General features: G+C 37.7%; 1 protein-coding gene across 3 annotated transcripts in view; it reads right to left on the bottom strand.

Moving 5' to 3' along the window:
• Positions 1–1,075: 1,075 nt before the first annotated feature.
• Positions 1,076–16,404, bottom strand: part of LOC120079631 (phospholipase A(1) LCAT3) — a 26,261-nt gene continuing 10,932 nt past the window's right edge. For all 3 annotated transcript variants that reach the window (XM_039033897.1, XM_039033896.1, XM_039033895.1), the window contains 5 exons: positions 12,630–12,809; positions 5,235–5,392; positions 4,623–4,677; positions 2,545–2,598; positions 1,076–1,424 (listed from right to left, as the gene is read on the bottom strand). In XM_039033897.1, the coding sequence (XP_038889825.1) occupies positions 1,260–1,424; positions 2,545–2,598; positions 4,623–4,677; positions 5,235–5,392; positions 12,630–12,809 (612 nt within the window). In that variant the 3' untranslated portion in view covers positions 1,076–1,259. The remainder of the gene's footprint in view (positions 1,425–2,544; positions 2,599–4,622; positions 4,678–5,234; positions 5,393–12,629; positions 12,810–16,404) is intronic.

The following is a 16,404-nucleotide window of genomic DNA, read 5'->3' as shown; positions in this document are numbered from 1 at the left end:
TTTCTTCTTTATTCTCTTGATGTATTTTTATTATTCTTGTTCTCATCAATATTCTAGCTTCACAACATAGATAAACTTTAATACTTTTTGGTGTAACAATTGGGTTTTAGATAAAGTGAAAAATGAGGGAGAAGAAAGTGGCTTTCATTTTGATGCAGTTAGGAATTTGTATGCAGTTGCAAAGTGGAGAGGAAGTTAAAGGAGAGAGAATGGACATATAGTGAAAGTGTACGAAAAAAAACATGTTGATTGACCGTAATAATAACTGAAAATGGAATTAAAGACCAATTAGGAAAAAACAACCTACAAAAATTACAAATATAATAAACGGAGATTACATATTTGGAAGTAAATCCCATACTTAATTGGCATTTAAGAGATTGAAGAAAAACACCTCCAATCATAATAATTTTTCTCATACCCTTCGATTGGTTACATTTTCGGGTGCGTAAACATGTACCAACTCATTTTGATTCCCGCTAAGTGAAAATGTAGCTCAATTCTATTTCCTTCTTTTTCTTATTTTACCGATACCCAAATTTGAAATTTGAACATACACGAGATTTCTTGGAAAAGAACAAAAGATAACAAATCAGTAAATCTAATTAACTAAATTTAAACCAAGTGACCGGTGCCATAATCATCTATCAACCAACTTTGGGTCCAAGCATAAATCCTAATATGAAGTTACTACCAACAAGACCTTGTATAAAAACATGTCAAAAAGTCCCAAACATGCTAAATGAAACAGAATACAAAAAACTCAAGAACACTCTAATATGAAAACATAAAGTAACAAGATAACTTGGCCTCTCGAGATGCCTAGTCTATCCCAAATTTCCCAAATGAAATCACACAAAACTCTTCACACCTTTCTCCCAATCCTACTCCCTCTATAATTAAAAGCCCTAACAAACTTGCAAATTATTTACTAATATACCCCTTCTAATAACCATACTAATTATCCTAATATATTTTTAACTAGGGCTCCCACACATGCCTATATATGCCCTTTGCCATCTTTATCATGCTATTTCCAGAGCCCTTCAGACACATTGATAGGACACTGTAGAGCAGCCTTCAAGATTTTAAATTACTATCAACTAAAGAATATATTATATTACAGAACCTAAAAGGAACTGAAAGGGTTCCTCTTCCTTCCTGTATCAACTAAAGAATGATAAAATACAGATTTCTGTACTTGGATTTGCTTGAGCCATAAAATGTTTGTGCTTTCTTTTTAAACTCACTTGTTACTTCTACTTCAGAGAAGCATCTACCACTTTGGAAGTTGTTAGGTGCTTACAAACCTTCTGCTCAACTCCCAACCACTTCTGAATACACTGAAACACTGTCTCGTCCTTCAAAAGTCCTCGATGACTCGCTGCGACTCCTACTCTCTCAGTTGCTTCAAAACCATCAGCCTTTCATAACAGCAACAAAGAAAAAATAAAAAAGTGCAGATTACACAAATAATTTAAAAGAAAAACAGCCACATTGATGCAAACACAATGACGATGAACAAGTGTTTTTTGTGGTGCTTGTCAAGAGCATAGGCTATAAGAAAGAACAGATTCTCTTCATTACAATGCAGCTTGATGTTTAGAAGGATGAAATAATGAGACCAAGAAGGCAAAAGGGTATCAGAACATGGCTTTTTTCTTTTTTGGGAGGGGAAGGTTCTGAAGCTCCATACTGATCTAGCACATAATTTGACATTACTAGTATCTGTCAAACAAATGGAGTTCATAAAATTTGTGCAGATGACAGCAGAGCTTTCTCCATTAAAGATTTATGACCTTTTTCAATACCCTAAGGTCAAGAAACTGATTATAATATGGACTAGTTCTAATTTCCTTTCATTCCTATTGTTTACTCGACTCTTGGACAAGAACATACAAGAAAAGTAGATCCTTGAAGGATTTCTTATTTCATTTTTGGTTTCATTAGACAATACACCAAATCTAAATAGGTTGCACTTTCTAAATCACATTTTGGTCCCTAAATTTCATTTCAAAAGTAATCATTCTAGTCATTTTTGTATTCTGCCATCAAGTCCCTCTTAGTTTTTCCCATTTCTTGGAGGAATCAAACTCTATTTAATGTGATAGAAATCCATCTTTTTTAGTAACCAACATTTACCCACTCAATAGCTGCTTCAACTAACTTATATCCCTTCAATATATCTATATGTTTAGCACATAAAACGTGCATTCTAAGTCACATGATCCATCTATAAACCAATTGGGAACAAAACCACAAAAAGTACCAAAATTGCGGTGTTTTTTAACAATTGAAATATTAAAATAGAAATTTTGAAAGTTCTAAAACCAAAGTGAAATCTTAAAGCTGAAGAACCAAAACTAGATTTAAACCATAACAAAATTGACCATCTTACTTCTTTGATGGTAAAGAAAAAGGTAGTATTCTCAAGAAAGCAAAATTCCTCTTGCAAACTCCAATGTCACACTATCCCTCATGTACCTAAATAGTCCTTCCTTTGAATCTTATGCTAAAAAGAACTAAAATGGTTAGATAGCATACCTTGGCTGATTCACTAGGAACTGTACCATCTCCATCCACATAGGAATACTGAGGCTGGAGAGGGGAAAAAAACAAGTGCATAAGCAGTCAGTCATTTAGAGAACGAGTGCATATATTGGTAGCTACACCATAAAGAATATCATATTCTTCAGAGGTGCCCATTTACCTCATTGTTATCACAATATTTACTTCAACATTCAAATTGTTGGTAAATTAATCAAGCCTTTCAATGCTCTTTATGGAGAAAAGGTAAGGACAGTTATACAATTATATAGGTGTGTTGGCTTAACTTTTCAAGTGTTTAATTTTGAAAATAAGTCATTTTGGAAAAAAATTGAAGTGTTTGGCAACAACACAAAATAGCTTTTTGACAAGGATAAAATGAAGTCAAATTCATTACATAGAAAGAATGTAGTCGGCTGTTCATCTCCACGTCCTTTAGAAAGAAGTCGATTCGAATTCCCTTTAAAAGGCAATAAAGAAGAGATTCAAAACAAGAACCCTGGTATGCTTAAAAATGAAGTCATCTCGGTAGTTGCTCCATCCTCACCAGCCCCTATTCATGAACCTTTCGAATACCCAATTAATGAAGATCCTTCATATAGAGAAAAAACTGCAGGCTTCTCCTTTAAAAAGACAGCCTTTGTTTGTAATAACACTCTCTCTCCAGGGATTGCATTCAAAGGAAATTCTCTTCAGACTTCAGCCCTTTCCCCAGAGGCTATGCCTCCAATAGTAAAGAAAATTCTTCCTCAGCAAAGGCCAAACTTCCGTCATTATACAAGAAGTGTCCTCATTTGCTAAAACCTTTCTGCAAGCACTTCACCAGGAAAAAAACCTCATTCCTTAACTCTTGGTTGTCTTTGCTGAATTCGGATCTGCTTGAAGAGTGTTGCGTTAGAGTTCAAATTCCTGTTCCCTTTCCAGGTAGATCGGTTAATGCTCATTATAATTCTTGTTCTTTTATTCATTCAAATTTTCAAATCCCAGGCTCAGATATACAATTTGTGCGAGGTATTCCGAGTGATCAACCAAATATTCCTTACTCTAGTAAACAAGAAGTTGATGAAGAATCAGTCATAAGTATGAGTAGCGAAGATTTAAAGCATTCTGTCGAGGAAATCTAAGAAGGTGGTGAAATAATGGATGATTTTGGTAAAGATATTTGCCTTTTATTTCAAGCAGAGGATTCACGGGTACTTGGAAAGGCAGGAGATTCCTCATTCATTCCTCTCAATAAGGAAGAGATCCCTCAGCATTTGCTTTCAATTGTTGAAGCTTGTGACATTGTTCTCGGGTGATTTTTGGTGGCAGTTTATTGCGATGGCTGTAAGGTTGTTTTATTTGGACTGTGGCTGCTCTTACAGTGTTATGCTTGAAGATTTTAGTTTGGTCAGTTACAACAGTAGAGTTTTTTATATTATTTTGGATGCGTGGTGCAAGTCTTCGTCGCATTATTTTGTTTTTCAGGATCTGATGCTCTCCTCCTTCTGTGTTCTAATTTTTGAATGGTGGTTTTAGTAGTTTATGTTTGGCCGGCTTGGCTTCTGGGGTTGGCCGCGTGCAAGTCAGTCTGGCTTTTCAAGTCTCCTATGCTTTCAAGCTTTATGGTAATCAATTCTTAAGTCTGCAACTTTGCTAGGAGATTGGCAGATTGGATTCTGTGTTCATTGGGTGTTGAATTAGGATTGATCTCCTTTATCTTTCATTTTGTTCTTGTTTGCTCCATTCGTTTCATTGTACTTTGAGCATTGGATTTATTTCATTAATTCAATTAAAAAGTCTGGTTTCCATTTAAAAAAAAAACTCAAAATAGCTTTTGAAACACTTTCTAAGTATATGTTAAACAGTTTCTATAAAAAGAGTTTAGATAAAAATGACTTTTCTAAAAAACATTTCTTTTCTCTAGTCAATCCAAACAAGCCATAATTAAAGCCTTAGAGCAATTTCTGGAGGTTTCAAATTAAGGTTGCATTCCGAGAAGAAACTGGGATAATGAGAACATCCGAACACCAAAATATTCTAATAGGATGAATCTAACATCCTGAATGATTTAGAAAAGAAATTAAATCACTCACCAAAGTTTGGCATATTTCAGACAAATCCTCAATCGGCAATGACTCTGAGCCATAGCTACATAATAGTAAAAATACCATATGTTAATGATTTAATTAGACAAAAAGTCATTAACATCAATGACTTGGCAACATAAATTGCGCAAAGCAATAAGAAAGCGGTCATACCTCTGGATTACTACACTGACCCATTCATCATTTCATCATTACAATAATATTGCATATCTTATGGAGACTACATATCTAAAATGTCTGAAGATTGGACATTTTGATCAAATGAAAAGCAGCCGAACATAAAGTCAATAAGCTCTTCAGTCACTTATAATAAAATCAAAGTTTATATAAGTGAATTACATTTGATAAATTCAATTTAATATAAGAGAATTACATTTGATGTAGAATCAAGAGTGTTTTGACTAACAACTAAGATATGCAGCAGTGGTTAAGAAATTGGCCAGAAATGCAATTAGCATAAAAGACCCTATCAAAATGGACTCAAGTCAAAGATTGACGTTCAGTCTTTAAGCACCATGCAGATAAGAAAAAGGAAAATACTTACATTTCCTAATATTCTAGCATGTGGTAACGCATCTCAAACACTAGTTCATAACATACCACACATCAAAAGGTGTATCAAATAATGTTCCATAAATATTATAGAAGGAGATTCCATCTGGTAGTCTTGCGCTATCAATTACTTGGCGAGTACCAGTAGCCCATTTGAGAATATCAAAGTTGAAGGGAAGAGGAATGGTTTTTCCATGAAATTTTATCTGCAATAATTGAAAATAAAATTAACTCACATTTGGCAGGATGGATCTTCAAAAAAAAAAAAAAAGAATTAAAAAAAAGTAATTAAAGGAACGAAAGTAATAACAAAATAATACTAATCATTATTATTATAAACTTAAAACCAAAATTTAAAAAAAAGAAAAAAAAAAGAAAAAAAAAAAAGAAAAAAAGAAAAAGGAAAAAAACACTATAATTTCTAGTACAATTTTTAAACTTCTTCAAGGATACCTTCAAGATTCTTTATTTCTGTCATGTGAAGAAAGGAATCAAACAGTATTTATTTGCCTACTTCAGCATGGTGGGAGTAAAAACTTTCCTAGTTGCAAGGTTTCCTTGATTCTTCCAAATGTTCATAGAAGCAGCTGAAGGTAACACTTCATGAGCAGAAACGGATTATATCATTAGCAAATTGAGCTAGGAAAGCTAATGTAATAATCTCTTTTGCTTCTCCGTGCTTCAGATGAGAATTTGTTTTTTATTGGTTCCTTTGAAGAGGACTCCTTATCTTTTTGTATTTGTGTAATTATCATCTACGACGTCTATGCAAAAATATCATTATTATCAAAATAGCACTGCTTGACTACTCAGCCAGCTTTTTATAACTAAGAGCGATGAGGTTGTTGAGGAGTATAAGATATCTTCTCTACAGAGAACTGATTTCTTTATTATACAAACAAATCTTTTTTTTAAAAAAAAAAAGAAAAAAAAAGAATTGAAAAAGAATGAAAACAAAAAAGTTGGTGATGATTTTTTTTAAGAATAATGCTGAATAATCTATAGATAGACTACAAAACTATAAATAATGCAACATGACTATAAATTACGATCAATTTAATTGTTTCTGTTTAGTGTTTACTAATCCTTACATAAGACTATAACTGATCCTACCAAGTGATTTACTGTTCTACAAATCTGTATAATAGGATATATATATTTATATATATATTGATGAAAAAGAGAGTAGAAAAGAGAACCCAAAGTTGATGTGGAAAACCCTAGAAAGGGAGAAAAAAACCACTATAGAGACTGATTTTTTATTATTGTTTTTGATACACTGAATACAAGGGTACTATTCAAATAAATAGACAATGGAAAATCCTAGGTACATGAGAAATTACAAAAATGCCCCTAGGTCAAACTGCTATTTTCGACACTCCCCCTCAAGTTGGGGCATAGATATCAATATGGTCCAACTTGCTGACACAAAAATCAAAGCTTTGTCTAAGCAACCCTTTTGTGAGAACATATGCAACTTGCTGATTGGAAGGAATATAGGAAATACACATGCTTCCATTGTCCAGTCTCTCTTTGATGAAATGTCTATCGATTTCTACCTATTTTGTTCTATCATGCTGAACTGAATTATTCGCAATACTTATCCTTGCTTTATTGTCGCAAAACAGTTTCATCGGAAGCTCACTATCTTGATGAAGATCTGACAACACTTTCTTCAACCAAATCTCTTCACATATCCCTAAACTTATGGCCCTGTACTCAGCTTCAACGCTATTTCTGGCTACAACCCTTTGTTTTTTACTTCTCCAAGTAACCAGATTACCCCAGACAAATGTGCAATACCCAGACGTTGACTTTCGATCAATAACAGAACCTGCCCCGTCAAAACCGATGTAGGCTTCAATGCAGCGTTTATCGGACTTCCTGAACATTAAGCCCTTACCAGGAATTGCCTTCAGATATCGTAAAATATGCTCAACCGCTGTCATATGTTCCTCGTAGAGAGCCTGCATAAACTGACTGACAACACTTACTGCATAAGATACATCAAGTCTCGTATGAGATAAGTAGATCAACTTCCCAAATAGTCGTTGATATCTTTCTTTGTTGACAGGAACTCTGTTATCTGTATTATTAAGCTTTGCATTATCTTCCACAGGAGTGTCAACAGGTCTACACCTAGTCATACTTGTCTCTTTGAGTAAGTCAAGAGTGTACTTCTCTTGAGACACTAAAATACCTTCCTTTGACCAAGTCACTTCCATCTTGAGGAAATATCTCAACTTCCCCAGGTCTTTAATCTCAAACTCTTCGGCCGTTTTTGTTTTAAGTCTCATAATCTCAACATTATCATCACCAGATTGCGCAATATCATCGACATAAACAGTGAGAACTGCGACCTTCCTTGAAACTGACTTCTTTGTAAACGTGTGGTCTGAGTGTCCTTGATTATACCCTTGTGCTTTGACAAAGGTGGTGAATCTGTCAAACCAAGCCCTCGGGGACTGTTTCAACCCATATAGCGACTTCCTCAATCTGCAAACCCAGTGCTTAAACTGACTCTCGAAACTGGGGGAGGACTCATGTAGACTTCCTCTTCAAGTTCCCATTAAGGAACGCATTTTTTACATTCAATTGATGAAGAGGTCAATCTTTGTTCACAGCAACAGACAACAACACCCGGACAGTATTAAGCTTGGCCACGGGGTAGAAAGTCTCAAAGTAATCTACTCTAAAGGTCTAAGTAAAGCCTTTGGCAACCAGTCTGGTCTTGTATCTGTCGATTGTCCCATCAGACTTGTACTTTATGGTAAAGACCCATTTGCATCCAACCGTCATGTGTCCTTCGGGGAGAACAACCTGATCCCATGTCCCGTTTTTCTCAAGAGCCCTCATTTCTTCCATAACTGTAGCCTTCTATTCAGGAGTTTCCATTGCAACATGTAGCAACTCAGTACCATCACTGTATCTAGGCTGGTAGTAAGAGCCTTGAACTCGGGTGATAGGTTACTATCCGTCATATAACTATGCATAGGGTAATTCGTACAGGATCGAGTGCCTTTCCTCAGGACAATAGGAAGATCAAAAGATGCATCATGACTCTCCATCCTATCTAATTTCCCACTATAATCGGTTGTCTACTCCAAGGGTTCACCTTCAAAAGGACCTTCCACACCAACATCTTCCCTAGTACCACTTTCGTTCTCTAGGGTTGTTGCCTCGACACTATTATTTTCAACTGTCTCTCCATCTACCATGGTTTCCTTGGCAGTACTATTAATACCTTCTTTGCCTTTATCCTCTCTGCAAGTGTCAGTCTCAGCACAAGTACCAATATCATTAGTGTCAGGAATACACATACCTGGAGCTGAAGCTGGGTCAGACTCATGGACCGGAGCCAAAGATACGATAGGCGGCACTGTTTCCTTCCTTATATTCTTCTTATAGTATGTTATCAGCAGGACTTGATTGGTAGGAAGAATAGGACTATGATGTTCAGGTGCAGGAGACAACTCTATGGGAACTGCATATGTGGACCAATTAGTCTCTCCATAAGGATTTTCCCCCTGAAGATGACTAATAGGGAAGAACGGCTGATCCTCGAAAAAGGTAACATCCATGAAACGAAATATTTTCAAGAAGATGGGTGGTAACATTTATACCCACGTTGGTGAAGAGGATACCCAATAAAGACACATTTTTGAGCACGAGGGATAAACTTCGTGCGATTTGGACCATGGGAACAAAGGCAACACAACCAAAAACTCAGAGTGGGACATCTGATCAGACGGGTGGTTGGATACTATTGAAATACATTGAATTAGCCCTAAGGGCATTTTTGTAATTTATACTATATTTGCTAAATTAGGGTTTCACCTCATTCTATTTATATCTGAGGTTGGGTCTATTGTACATATGACATTAAATAATAAGTCCTTTTCTACCGTGGTTTTTCTTCCCTGAATTAGGGTTTTCTACGTAAACTCCTTGTGTCATCTTCTTTTCTTCTATTTCAATAGATACAACTCTTTGAAACAATCTAGTGGATTATGGAAGTTTAGAATGCGAGAAGGCATGCGATTGATTAGGTGGGCAGCATTAAGGATAGCATCCCCCCATAGGTTGGACGAAAGGGAGGTGGACAGCATAAGGGAATGAGCGACTTCCACCAAATGACGATTTTTCCGTTCGACCACTCCATTCTGTTGAGGAGTGTAGGTATAAGAGCTTTGGTGGATAATCCCCTTAGAAGCAAGGAAGTCCCAGAAAGAGGTGTTACAAAACTCACGTCCATTGTCACTTCCCAAAATTTCAATTTTCGTGTTAAATTGAGTTTCCACAGTGGCATAGAATTGCTGGAATACAGATGACACCTCGAACTTATCAGTAAGAAGGAAGACCCAAGTAAGCCGAGTGTGGTCGTCAATAAAGGTGACAAACCAGCGTTTATCTGTAGAGATGGTGGTTGGTAAGGGACCCCAGACATCATTGTGGACTAGGGTGAAGGGTCTGGATGGTTTGTGAGGCTGAGAGTAAAAAGAGACACGACTCTGTTTGGCCCGGGTACACACATCACAATTCAAGGAAGATATATTAATATTGTGAAACAAATGTGGAAACAGATATTTCATGTATTGAAAATTGGGATGCCCAAGGCGATAATGCCATAACATAAAATCATTCTCAGAAGTAAAAAAATTTAAAGAAATGAAATTGGTCCTATAACCATCCTTAGAGGAAGTATCATCAGTCAGGAAGTAGAGCCCCCTATCGTGCCGACCAGTGCCAATCATCGTCCCGAGCTCAGATCCTGAAATAAAACAGAGTCAGATGAGAAAATAGCCTGACAACTCAGATCTCTTGTAATTTTATTGACAGACAATAAATTATACGAAATCTTAGGAACATGCAACACATCACGCAACACTAAACCCTCGAATGGAGAGCGATGGTTTTTTCCTGCAACAGGGGCAAATGACTTATCTGCAATTCTAATCCTTACATTACCAGCGCTCGGACAGTATGAAATATATTTATCAGATGAGCCAGTTAGATGATCTGTAGCTCCTGAGTCAACAATCCAGGGTTTTTTACCATTAATACTAACAAGGCCAAAGGACTGAACCATACCTGCACAATAGCACTAACTCCAACTGCACTTAAATTATTTTTACCATTCGTTGGAGATTGATGCTGGGGATTTTCATTTTTCGAGTCACTCACAAAAGCACGTCTAGGATTTGACTTGTCATGTGACTGACGTTGTCTGCTATTGGGAGGTTTCCCATGCAGCTTCCAACACTGGTCTTTTGTATGTCATGGCTTTTTGCAGTGCTCACAGATAGAAGGGGGTTTCTTATCGCCATCAGACCCAAACGACTTCGTAGGAAAAGCAGCAACATCAGTTGTGATTACTGGATTTGCACTTGACCTGTCCTCTTCCAAACGTATCTCTAAACATACCTCCATGAGAGAAGGTATAGGATGTTGGCTCAATATCCAACTCCGAACAACATTGAATTTCGAATTTAACCCAACTAGGAAGTCATAGACACAATCAGCTTCCTCAATCTTTGAATACTGAACCATGTCATGCGCGCAATTCCAGACAATTTCTCGACACAAGCCCATCTCTTGCCATAATAGGGACAATATATTAAAGTAGGACGTCATGTCCATGGTCCCCTGCTTGCATTCATGGGCCTGCTTGCATAATGTATATAGCCGAGACGCATTCTGCATTTTTTAATATAGCTTCTACATAGCATCCCAAATGTCTTTGGCGGTTGTAGCATAGAGTAACAGCCTGCCAATCTAGGGTTCCATACTGTTAATTAGAACAGAACGCAACAACGAATCTTCTCATTTCCAAATACATGCTTAAGGGTCAACCGATTCAGGCTTCGATATCTCTTCCATCAAGTACCCAAATTTATGGCATCCTTCCAGAGCCATTCTGATTGATTGAGACCAGGAAAAATAGTTCTGGCCATTCAGTTTATCTCTAGTAATGAACCCTGGATTTCCCATTGATCCAGACAAAATGTTTGTAGTGGGTAAAACAGGGAAAGAGTTTACTGGATTGTCAGAATACATCGGTAGGTTGACAAAGAATTCTGGTTGGACTGTTTGTGGGTTTGTGCCAAGAACAGTTCCGAAATCTGCATCTGCTATTGGAGATGGGGTAAATCGACATTGGACCTCATTTAGGCCGTGAGTCGCGCCGCTGTTGTTAGGCGCGACTGGAGTACATTGATCAAAGGAGGTGCCTCGGCCCAGTTGCAGAGAACCATCACCGATCAACNCTGCATCTGCTATTGGAGATGGGCGAAACGACATTGAAGTTCGTTCGGGCCATGAGCCGCGCCGCTGTTGCTTGGCGTGGCTGGGAAGTTTTGTTCGACAGAAGCTCCTCGGCCCAGATGCAGAGAACCGATGCCGATCGTCAGATTGAAGGTTGATTGCTGCTATGCACGAGGACCAGCCGCGAAAGGAAGAGACGTCGTCTATGCACGAGAGGACTCGGTTACGACTGGAAGGGTCGTCGATTGTTGGACTAAGTCGATCGGCTGCGAGCGGCTGGATCCAGTCGTGATCGACTAGTCAGATTCGAGCGTTGGACCTGTAGGCTGGAACACACGGTGGCTGGAATAAGCGTCGGATGGAATGCGGCGGCTAGAACAGGCATCGGCTGAAGAAGTTGGGGCAGCGCGGTTTGGAGATACCAGTCGACGGCTGCCTGTATTGCTGCAGTGATATCGACATTAGTGGCTCCACCGATTCCAATGGAGGCTGCTGAAGGAAGACTCCGATTGATTCTCATTGATGACGGCTAGGATTTCGTCGCCATGCTCTGATACCATAATGAAAAAGAGAGTAGAAAAGAGAACCCAAAATTTACATGGAAAACCCTAGAAAGGGAGAAAAAACCACGATAGAGACTAATTTTTTATTATTGTTTTTGATACACTGAATACAAGGGTACTGTTCAAATAAATAGACAATGGGAAACCCGAGGTGCATAATGCGCCTAGGTCAAACTGCTATTTTCGATATATATATATATAAAGGGTCAAATTTAATACTATTTGTTATCCTTTTAGGTTAATCTGTGAAGGTTAAGTTACCAGGAAGTTACCAACCTCCAGACGCCAGAGAAAAAGTTCCATGAAACGACTGGATGCATCTTTATTAATTTTTTTTCTTTTTCTTTTGATACCAATATGAATGCAACTTTTATGTTACCCCTAACAATTCTTTTTCTTGTCAAGTTCACTCCCAAGCATAATTATTTTGGATGGGAAATGATTTTGAGCACTAATCATAACCATAGCAGCTCAATATTTCTTAATATTTTGGCATATAGAAAGTAATACTTTAACTTGGGCCAGATGACTTTAAACCATCAGAAGTTATCCCTCTTCAATTGCCCAAAATCAATTGTATAACAAAATTATCAGAAATCAATGTGAAGTATAGTACCTCGTTATTTCTTAATGCTTCTTCGAATAAAGCAATACTGTCAGTTGGGCCATACGACTTCAAATCAACAGAAGTTTTCCCATCTATAGAACTCTTTAGCCAAACTTGGATCTGTGGTTGTGCACGCCAATTGAATCCTAGATTTGCCAGCATCTCATAAATTGAAGGACATTCAACCACCTGCACATAAAAATAATTGGTAGACCTTTGACAATGATATATATATATATATATATCACCCACAAAAAAGTTGTGTCATCGTCACTTCTTTTCTTTGATAACAAAAAGCATAATACCATTAAAGAGAAACGAAGATGTGCATGAAAAAATGGTTGATAAGATATCCAGCTTGAAGACTACAAAAAGTACTCTTCAAGTGGCATTGATGAAAATAGGAAGAGATATTATAAAATTTCCTGGCTAAGATACTCCACAAGAAACATAAAAGTATACTAAAGCACAAAACTCACAAATCTTCCAATCAAGTTCATGACAAGGTTTCTTATTCCTTCCTAAATCTACTCTCCATAAAGTATCCTTGGTTGCTTTAAGGAAGACTTCTAAAAGACAACTACACAACATCTTATTTCAGAAGTCTCCTATATTATTTCAGAGACTTCTGAAATAATAACACTTTGTATTATTCTATAATTAGGATTTTCCATTCTCGTAAATATTTTGTGATATTTTCCTTTTCTATGTTTTGTACACTTGTATATATTCATATCTTTGGTGAATGAATAAAGGATTCTGATTCTTTCTCAAACCTAAGAGTTTTACATGGTATGAGAGCTCTCTAAATAAACTTAAGGTTTTTGTGAACCTTAGGGTTTGAGAATTTAGAACCTATTTGTGATACGTTTAGGGTTTTGTGGAGAGGTGAGTTTACTCACAGTCACCGTCTTCGGTTCGTTCGCCGTCGTTAGTCGCCGCCGGCGGAAAAAAAAAAGGCTGTTTTTTCGACACCGCCCATTCCAAAGAGAAGCCAGCTGCCGATCTACAAAACCCCAAAGTCCGATTGCCATCTGACCAGCGCGTGAGCCTCACGCACCGCCTGTTCCAGCCTGCCTGTCCATCCACGCACCGGCACGTGTAGGCGCGTGCGCCGCCGTTTTTCGTCCGTCTTCAGTGAGGTTTCCTCAGTATTGTTGGCTCTTTCTTGGTGGTGTGTTTGTTTGGGATATATAGATATACCATTTGCTTGTGTAGACACTCTTCGGTAAATTAGGGTTTGATTCTTTGCTGTCCGGTGTCTACTTTTTGAGGTAATGGCTGATAAGAAACAGTAATGTCTGAGATTGTTCCTATGATGTCAAAAGCAACTGAACACAAGTTGAATGGATCCAACTACTATTCATGGAGATCAAATCCAAGAGGTGTTGTTTGCTATTATTGTCATAAACCTGGCCATACGAAACGTGAATGCAAAAGATTGCTGAATAAGGTCAGAGGATGCCATCACCTTCTGCACATGTCTCCTCTACTCCTGATAATCTTGACAAGTCAATTACGATTTCTGCAGGGGAGTTTTGCTAAATTTCAGCAGTATCAAGATCATTGGGGCATCATCTTCTACTCCCATTACGACCATCGCAGAGACAGGTAACATTTCTAAATGCCTTCTTTCCTCCACTCAAAATGGGTCATTGACTCTGGCGCTACAGACCATATGTCAAGTAACCCAGTTTATTCTCTACCCTTGTACATCTACCTCGTCACCTAATGTCACTATAGCTGATGGAACCTCCACTCCTGTTTTAGGATCAGGAACCGTCCATCTCACTGAATCAATTTCTTTGTCATCAGTTTTAAATTTACAAATTTCTCGTTTAATTTGATTTCGTAAGTAAACTCACTCGTGATCTTCATTGTCGTGTCTCTTTTTTCCGGATTATGCATTATTCAAGATCTTACGACGAAACAGACTATTGGTAAAGGGCGGGAAGTTGGAGGTCTTTACATCTTTGAACCACAAACACTACGGCCATCACATGCTCTAGCGTGTCGTCTCCCTTTGAAGAGCATTGTCGTTTGGGTCATCCGTCTTATCTCTGTGTTTGAAGAGTCTTCATCCACAACTTCAACATTTGTTTTCTTTCGATTGTGAGTCATGTCAGTTTGCTAAATTCATCGTTTGAGTTCGTATCCTCGAGTCAATAAACGAGCTAGTGCTCCTTTAGAATTAGTCCATTTTTGATGTTTGGGGTCCCTGTCTGTTGAGTCCAAAGGAGATTTAGGTTATTTGTTACATTTGTCGATGACTATTCTCGTGTTACGTGGTTATATTTAATGAAAAGTCGTTCTGAGTTACTTTCTCATTTTCGTAACTTCCATGCCGAAATTCAAACTCAGTTTAGTGGTATTCTTAAAACCTACGGAGTGATAATGCTAAGGAATATTTCTTCTCATTGCACTCAAGTTTATTTAGATGCCCATGGCATTCTTCATCAATCTTCTTGTGTTGATACTCCATCTCAAAATGGGTTGCAGAACGAAAGAATAGTCATCTCCTTGAGACAACTAGAGCTTTGATGTTTCAAATGCATGTTCCAAAATCCTTTTGGGCTGATGCTGTTTCCACAGCTTGTTTTCTTAATAAATCACATGCCTCTTCATTCTTAAGGGAGATACCTTTTCGTACTTTATGCCCCAAGCAACATTTGTTTCCCATTAACCCAGAATATTTGGTTGTACCTGCTTTGTTCGGGATGTTCGCCTCAGCATACCAAGCTGGATCCAAAGTCCTTAAAATTGTATTTTCCTTGGTTATTCCCGTGTCCAAAAAGAGTATCGTGTTATTGTCTAGTCTTAATTAAATTTAGTCTCTCCTGATATCACGTTTTTTGAAATACCCCATTTTTTCCATCACCGCTTTCTCTTCGAATAGAGTTAGGGGGAGCTAAGGAATAAAGGATGATTTCCTTGTCTACACAGTTATTTCTCCTTCGATCCTCTTCTGATTCATCTTCTTCTTGTGGCTACCTCTACCTTCACTGATTCATCTCTTCCTCTCATCGTTAAGGTCTATACTCGACGACAACCTCCTCCAGTTCATGCCTTTGTACCAGAGTCTTCTTCGTCATTGGATCCAGAAAGGATGATATCTTCTATTGCTCTTCGTAAAGGTAAACGTACTGTTAACTCATCCTATTTCCTCTTTTTGTTTTCATATAACATTGTCACCCTTCCACATGTTCATTCATTGCATCCTTAGAGTCTGTATCCCTCCCAAAAACTGTTCATGAGGCATTGTCTCATCCTGGTTGGTGTGCCGCAATGGAGGAGATGACTGCCTTAGATGATTAATTGTACTTGGGATTTAGTTTCTCTCACTGCAGGAAAGAAGCTATCGTTACAAATGGGTGTTTGCAGTTAAAGTCAATCCTGATGGTTCTGTTGCTCGGTTAAAAGCGCGCCTCGTAGCGAAAGGCTACGCACAACTTATGCATTGAACTATGCTGATACTTTTTCTCTGTAGCAAAAATGGCATCTGTGAGGTTGTTATTTCATTAGCTTCAATCAATCATTGGCCTTTACATCAGCTTGATATTAAAAAAATACATTTCTTCATGGTATTGTGATTACTGGTGATGATGCTTCAGAATATCCAGTCTCTAAAGACCTTTCTTCATAGTCAATTCCCATACAAAAGATTTGGGTTTGTTGAAATACTTCTGTAGGAATTGAGGTAATAAAAAGCAAGAAAGAATTTCTATTATCACAGAGAAAATATGTACTTGACTTTGTTGACTCTGAAACAAGGAAATGCTAGGGG

Source organism: Benincasa hispida, chromosome 6, assembly GCF_009727055.1.
Source record: "Benincasa hispida cultivar B227 chromosome 6, ASM972705v1, whole genome shotgun sequence".
Lineage (NCBI taxonomy): Eukaryota > Viridiplantae > Streptophyta > Magnoliopsida > Cucurbitales > Cucurbitaceae > Benincasa > Benincasa hispida.
This window is presented reverse-complemented; position numbering and strand designations above follow the sequence as displayed.